We start from the raw sequence: 8,120 nt of genomic DNA, 5'->3' as shown, positions 1-8,120 counted from the left end.
TTCCTCTCTCAGATTCGCACACATATTGCAGCAGATCTTCAGTTTTTCTAAGCCCTGTGAAAAGAACTTGGAAAGTTGGGCCTCCAACCAGATCTCTATAGCAGTGGTCACTTCTGAATTGGAGTGAAATTTCGTTCCTTTGAGAGTTTTCTTCAGTTGTGGAAAGAGGTGATAGTCGGAAGGGGCCAAGTCAAGAGAGTAAGGTGGGTAGTCTACCAGTTCGAAGCCAAAGTTGCATATTTTTCATAGTTTGATGTGCTGCTGCATTGTCCTGCAAAAACAGGACACGGTTCAACTTTCCATGGCATTTCTGCTTCAAAGCTTCATGCAGTTTGTCCAACATGTAGAGACGTGTCCAACATGTAGTATTCTGTGTTGATGGTGTGACCCTTTGGCAGGTATTTTATGAGGAGTACTCCATCTTTGTCCCAGAATACTCAGGCCAGAATCTTTCCAGCTGACTTCTAGGTTTGAAACTTTTTGGGACACAGTGAATTGCTGTGGCACCATTAATTACTACTTATGAAGCCAAGTTTCACCCATGGTCACTAAACGAGCCATAAAATCAGCCTCTCCTGCTGCAAACCAGTCCAAAGTCACCTTTGATGTCGTCACTCTGATGCGTTTCTGACCCGTGTTCAGACAGTCCAGCACCCATTTTGCAGAAAGCTTTCTCTTGTCCAGAATGTTGGGGATGATGTGGCCAATTCTTTTGCAGGAAATCCCTGGAGTCTCATCTATGACTTTAGGTGAACTCCTGTGGTCCTTCAGGATCTTGACATGCACAGCATCAGCTTTGTTCTCTGTGGTCGCAGAAGTTGGCCGTTCGACTATGACCTCAAAGTGACCAGTCTGAAACCTTGACAACAAGATTTTCACCATGGAGAAAGATGAGCAGCCATCCTTCAAGACTTCCTTCATCTCTCCATGGATTTCCGCTGCTCCTTTGCCTTGCAAAACAAGAACTTCATGACTGCCCATGCTTCAATCTTACCAAGATCCACTGCAGGAGCTGCTATCATGCATTAAATCTACAAAAGAGAAAGATCTCTTGTATGCCATCATCATTTGTTGCATCCCCTCTTCTAAACAGTTGTTCTACCTCCCCAGTATAGGTAATGGCTGTACCCTTGCATGATACCCTTAAAGCCGGTAACTTTTCAGCAACCCTTTGTATACATACATTCATATATCGTTAGCCACTACACACATTTTTTTTCTCTCCTTGTTTTCTGTGTCCCTTTCTGTAGAAGAGCGTAGGCTCGAAACGTAAAAGACTTTTTCTATTCCTGAGCGTTATACTAATACATCTGTTTGTTTTGTACACCACCTGTCTTCGTCTTTTGTTTTTTTTCGTAAACTCTCCCTATATATATATATATATATATATATGTATGTATGTATATGTATATAATTTCAGGCTCTTATTTCATATAACGGGAAGGTTTATGAAAATAAACAAAAGACGAAGGCAGGTGGAGTACAAACAAACAAATGTATTAGTATGGCGCTCAGGAATAGAAATAGAAAAAGTCTTTTATGTTTTGAGCCTACGCTCTTCGACAGAAAGATACACAGAAAAGAAACAAGGAGAGGAAAAAAAAATGCGTGTAGGAGCTAACGGTCCATCATGGCGTTTCATATAAATGGAATGCAAAAAATTTGAATATATTTGTGTGCATGTCTGCTTGTATGTTGCAAGCCAGGCAGGTGTAGTCAGTTGGTTAATATCCATGTGAAGCAAGGCCATTATTAGGACCAGTGAAGAGGTGGTATTGTGAAGAATGAATCAGAGAGAGAGAGCTGAAGTATGCCTAAGTGCTAGAGATGTTCCTCTTGATTGTGGCAGCATTGTCCAAAAGAAAATTCAAAAACAAACAAGTATGAAATGCAGAAATGAACTTTTGTGTTGCTTGATACCATTAACCAAGTGCAGTGCATATTGGTGTCACATGTGCACACATACATATAAAACGTGTGTAAATGGGGTCAGAGACGTTTTTGGCACAGTTAATTTGGTGCCGTTGAGTTGATGGGGACTTAGTTGACATCAGATGTCTTAACATTGCTTGTCTTTATCTCCCTCTCCTCCTCCTCCTCTCTCCTCCCTCTCTCTCTGTGAGCACATTTCTATTTATGTGTCTGAGGAGAGGGAAACTGTTTATGTCGATCATGTTTAATTAATAAATTGTAATGTCTCTCATGTGAAGGTGCATGGTTCAGTGGTTAGAGCGTTGAGCTTACGATCGTGAGGTTGTGAGCTCGAATCCTGGACCGAGCTGCGTGTTGTGTTCTTGAACAAGACACTTTATTTCATGTTGCTCCAGTTAACTCAGCTGTAGAAATGAGTTGTGATGTCACAGGTGCCAAGCTGTATTGGCCCCTTTGCCTTTCCCTTGGATAACATCGGTGGCATGGAGAGGGGAGGCCGGTATGCATGGGCGACTGCTGGTCTTCCATAAACAACCTTGCCCGGACTTGTGCCTGGGAGGGTAACTTTCTAGGTGTAATCCCATGGTCTGTGTCGTGACCAAAGGGGGTCTCAGAATGTCTCTCTCCCACAATCTGTATGTGTATATTTGTGTGTGTGTGTGTGTGCGCGCTTGTGAAGGTGTGTAGCTTTGTGGTTAGGGTGTTCATCTCACAATCCTTAGTTTGATACCCAGTGGCACATTGTCTCCTTGAGCAAGGGACTCTATTTCACAGCACTTCCAGTACATTCAACTGGCAAAACTGAATTCTACCTGTAATTTCAAAGAGCCAGCCTTGTCATCTGCCGTGTCATGCTGAGTCTCCCTGAGAACTGCATTAAGGGTGTGCATGTTTGTGGAGTGCTCACCCCACTTGCGTGTTGATTTCATGAGCAGATGACACTTGTGAAGACCTGTTGAGGCAAGTGAAAATCAAAACAAATCAAAATAGATGAACATCAATGGAATTTGTATCTTTGTGGTACCAGTGCCGGTGGCACGTGGCACATAAGAAAACCATCCGAACGTGGCCGTAGCCAGTACCGCATCGACTGGCCTCCGTGCTGTGGGCACGTAACAAGCACCATCCGATCGTGGCCGTTTGCCAGCCTCATCTGGCACCTGTGTCGGTGGCACATAAAAACACCATCCGAGCGTGGCCGTCTGCCAGCCTCGTCTGGCACCTGTGTCGGTGGCACATAAAAACACCATCCGAGCGTGGCCGTCTGCCAGCCTCGTCTGGCACCTGTGTCGGTGGCACATAAAAAAAACACCATCTGAGCGTGGCCGTTTGCCAGCCTCGTCTGGCACCTGTGTCGGTGGCACATAAAATCACCCACTACACTCTCGGAGTGGTTGGCGTTAGGAAGGGCATCCAGCTGTAGAAACACTGCCAGATCTGACTGGACTGGTGCAGCTTTCGGGCTCCCCAGACCCCAGTTGAACCGTCCAACCCATGCTAGCATGGAAAGCGGACGTTAAATGATGATGATGATGATGATGATGTTCCGTTGATCTGATCAACTGGAACTCTCATCATCATAACCGATGGAGTGCCAGTATGCTTGCCTCTGGTGCCAAAAGGTACTGTCACAGAAATGGCTGAATGTTCAGTCCGCTGTGCCAAATTACCCGTGTCCAAATAGCTGTACCAAATCATCTCATTCTAATGTAAATGCAAGGCTTGCACAGAAGTGTAGATAAACATATTGGCAGAAAGATGAGGAAGAGAGAGAGAAGTTGGTGCTTAAAAAGCAGAGGTCAGTGGGACATCCTATTTCTTTGTCTTGATTTGGCAATTTAAAAAAAAAATTTTTTCCATCGTTTACTTAGAGGAAGTCATACTCATAACTCCTTTTGCAGACTTTCTGAGACAAGTAACAAGAGGAAGGGCACATAAAGTATTTGGTGGTGATGTTAAAGGTTAAGTTAATTTTTTGGCTCAAAAAGCAAAAGCAAGGCCATGTAGGGGGACATGGAGTTATGTACAGGGAGGGTGTTCATGCAAAGAGTTCAGGCCATTTCTGGTCAAGAGAGACTTTGAACTGAGTGGTCGTCGGCATCTTCACTATCTCGTCCAGCAGCTTATTCCACGGATCCGCAACCCGGACGGAGAAAGCCCCTCTCCTTCGATTGAGATGAAATCGTCGCAGATAGAGGTGACAGAGATTAACACTTTAGTGTTTAAACTAGTTATATCTAGCCCAAATAAATGTACCTCTGATGTTCAAACTGACTGGATTTAGCTTTTCACACCTATCCTACAATGTCATTCTAAAAATAAATGATTACATCATTGAATTGTTGAAGCTGCAAGATAATACAGGATTAATTCCAAAAAAGATGAATGAATAAGCTCTACATTTGACAGAGTAATCTGAGTGTTAAAGGATTAAGTCACCCAGTTAGCAGGCTTCTACATACTTTCTATATATGTCCAATTACTGTCATTATGCTTGAATTTACTCAAGGTTTTCATAGAAGACACTTGCTCAAAGGGTTGTGTAAAGAGGTTGAATTCAGTGCCAGGTGATTGCTAGGTGAGCTTTGCAACCATGGTACCATTCTTGTGGTTAGATATTTATTAATGTGTAAAATAAATGGCAAATACTTGCCAAGAGTCTACTGAAGACCTGAAATGAGCCCTGATTTCATTCTGCTATGCATATAATGAAATCATCTTGTGTAGTAGATGTTGGATCCCCGTTCACCTGCCATGCTGCAGCTCTGTCTCTCTTTCTCTTTTAAGCTTTAATACATTTTATCTAGCCGCACTTCTTGCTCACTGCTATTCCTCCTCCTTCCTCTCCATTCTCTTGTTCCTTCCAGGACTCTCTCTTTTCTTTTTATGGGTCTATCTACCACACCATTCCTCCACTGTCTCACCTTCCATTTGACTTAACAGTGGTTCTCAATCAGGGTCCGTGTGATCCCTGGTGGTCCATATAAAAGTTTTGGAGGTCCATGCAAGCAAAATAATAATTTATTTTTGTTTGCGTGTATTAGTATTTCAAAGGTTCATGAAAAAATTTTGCTTTCATCCTCATTTAATGGCTGTCTTCATTGCTTGCATTGGTTGGACAGTTTGACACGAACCAGCCAGGTAGAAGTCTACACTAGGCTACTGTGTCTGTTTTCTGTGCTGTCTTCTGTGCTGTCTTCTGTGCTGGTGGCACGTAAAAAGCACCATTCAAGCGTGATCGTCGCCTTACTAACACGTGAAGAATAACATTCGAGTGAGGTCATTGCCAGTGCCGCTGGACTGGCTCCTGTGCAGGTGGCACGTAAAAGCACCCACTACTCTCTCGGAGTGGTTGGCGTTAGGAAGGGCATCGAGCTGTAGAAACTCTTCCAGATCAGATCGGAGCCGGGTACAACCATCTGGTTTGCCAGTCCTCAATCAAATCGTCCAACCCATGCTAGCATGGAAAACTAATGTTAAACAATGATAGTGATGATATATATATATCGTATATATATATTGTATGTATATATACAAATTTCACATTTCTAAACTAACTATATGAACTATATTTAGAATACAAGATAATATAACGGATTTTACATATGAATATTATGGATTATTGCAGAAGAATAACCAAGGAAGTATATATGGATTTTTAAAAAAAAAACCCACCATTCAATATGTTATACAGAATTCAAATTTTATATCTCTGAAGAGCAGAAGCGTTGTCTATAAATGCTTATCAATATAGGATTTCATTATAGGGACAACTCTTCTGTGAAACGATCGTAAGATGCTTTAAATAATTAATTAAAAACTTTTAAACTGTTATATACATTATATATATATACTTATACATATTTACTTATATTTTTATACATATTTGTATTTATTTATTTATATATTTTTAATACATCAATCAGTTTTTTTATAGACAATAATCCATAATATTCATGTGTAAAATCTGGCAAATTGAGTGACTGTGTATTTACCCTCATTGATTTGTTGTTTAGCAGTCCAGTCATGACCATCCCAGTGTATTTTGGACTACATTACAAAATATGCCCCCCCCCCTTTTTTTTATAGACAATAGGGTGTGTTATAAGTGAAATTTGGCTACTGTTCTCAGCAGGTCAGGTATCGTTGCTGTTAAGTGACATCTTATTTCTTTCAGTAAGAAATGAAAAACAAACAACTTGCTGTGTTGTTTACTTGTTAATGCGTTAACCACCTTGGTTGGTCTATTACTGGAACTAACTGGTCACACCATGTGTTTTGTGTGGTCACACCACACACTATTTACATACTGCTTAATTACAAATAAATGTAATTTTAAAAAGATTTTTTTTTCTTTTTACAATATTTCATAATTAAACTTGAATATTTAGCACTTGTTATCTAAATATCCTTGAAAACCATGTCAGAGATACAGGAGAAAATATTTTCTCAAATTATGAAAATGTACGCAGGAGTGGCTGTGTGGTAAGTAGCTTGCTTACGAACCACGTGGTTCCGGGTTCAGTCCCTCTGCGTGGCACCTTGGGCAAGTGTCTTCTACTATAGCCTCGGGCCGACCAAAACCTTATGAGTGGATTTGGTAAACGGAAACTGAAAGAAGCCCGTCGTATATATGTATATATATATATATATACGTGTGTGTATCTGTGTTTGTCCTCCCAACATCGCTTGACAACCAATGCTGGTGTGTTTAGGTCCCCGTAAGTTAGCGGTTCGGCAAAAGAGACCGATAGAATAAGTACTAGGCTTACAAAGAATAAGTCCTGGGGTCGATTTGATTCGACTAAAGGCGGTGCTCCAGCATGGCCGCAGTCAAATGACTGAAACAAGTAAAAGAGTAAAGAGTACCACCAGTGGTGCATAGGGCAGTTGTGTGAAATCTGCAATGGAACCACCAGTGGTATGTGGCAGTAAACATGCTAAAGATGATGGTAGGTTTTGGTAAAGGAGTGGGTAGTTGATTGTTAGTAGTTTGTGTTAACAGCACTGTGCCTACACTGTCAAGAGAACACTTAACTCTCAATAGCTTGAGACCACATAATTCAGCACAAGTACCTGTAAGTAGTGCATAATTCACTTATAAAGCAGCTGCTAGTACTAATATAAGTATGCTATGTATCATGGGTATGTTCCAGTTTGGAAAAACTGACCATGATCCAGTCCTGGGCGAACTGTGTCCCACGGGACATTCTCAATGGCATGCTTAATTTCACAAGGAAAATAACATATACTTTGAAATTACCTTGAATTTTTTTTTTTTAGTAGTGCAGCCTGCCTTATGGTGAACCATATCTTATATGGCCCACTCCTCAAAAATGTTTGTTTATGCCTGCTTTAAACCGGCCATATCCGGCCAAAAGTATTCTGCCTGTTTTATGTTCAAACTGGCCAGATCTGGTCTCTCACACCAACCCTACAATATCAATTTAAAAATTAACAGCTACCGCATCAAAATCTCAAAGCTACAAGATAATGCCTGATTAGTTCAAAACAATGTGGATGAAGAAGCATTAATTTTGGTAGAATAATGCGAACACTAAAGGGTTAAACCTTTCTTGTGGCCAGATTTCTAATGAAGTATTCAGCCACCACAGATGGATTAAGATTTTGTTGGCCTCTGTGCTACAAGTACTGAGAGGGAATCTTGTGATATTTTCAATAACATTTTATTTAATCTCTGGGTACTTTATAGTTAATGGAAGCTTCAGGGCTGCAGCCCCTAAAGTCTAAAGCTTAATCCACAACTATACTCGGGTTGTGTTTTCATTCATTTTAAAGATAATCAAATTTGGAAGTGATTTTGTAAAAAAAAAAAAGAAAAGAACTTGAAAACTTGAACTCTTTACTCTTTTACTTGTTTCAGTCATTTGATTGTGGCCATGCTGGAGCACCGCCTTTAGTCGAGCAAATCGACCCCATGACTTATTCTTTGTAAGCCTAGTACTTATTCTATCAGTCCCTTTTGCCGAACTGCTCAATTATGGGGACGTAAACACACCAGCATCAGTTGTCAAGCGATGCTGGGGGAACAAACACAGACACACACACACACACATGCACATATATTTATACATATATGCGATGGGCTTCTTTCAGTTTCTGCCTACCAAATCCACTCACAAGGCTTTGGTCGGCCTGAGGCTATAGTAGAAGACACTTGCCCAAGG

At 41.0% G+C, this 8,120-nt stretch overlaps 1 protein-coding gene across 1 annotated transcript; it reads right to left on the bottom strand.

Annotated features, from left to right (window-relative positions):
- Nucleotides 1-516: 516 nt before the first annotated feature.
- Nucleotides 517-981, bottom strand: LOC115223092. Its single transcript, XM_029793506.1, has one exon. It carries the CDS (start codon nucleotides 979-981, stop codon nucleotides 517-519), a length of 465 nt encoding a protein of 154 aa, XP_029649366.1.
- Nucleotides 982-8,120: the final 7,139 nt, after the last annotated feature.

The sequence above is a fragment of the Octopus sinensis genome, linkage group LG22 (assembly GCF_006345805.1).
Source record: "Octopus sinensis linkage group LG22, ASM634580v1, whole genome shotgun sequence".
Taxonomy (NCBI): domain Eukaryota; kingdom Metazoa; phylum Mollusca; class Cephalopoda; order Octopoda; family Octopodidae; genus Octopus; species Octopus sinensis.
This window is presented reverse-complemented; position numbering and strand designations above follow the sequence as displayed.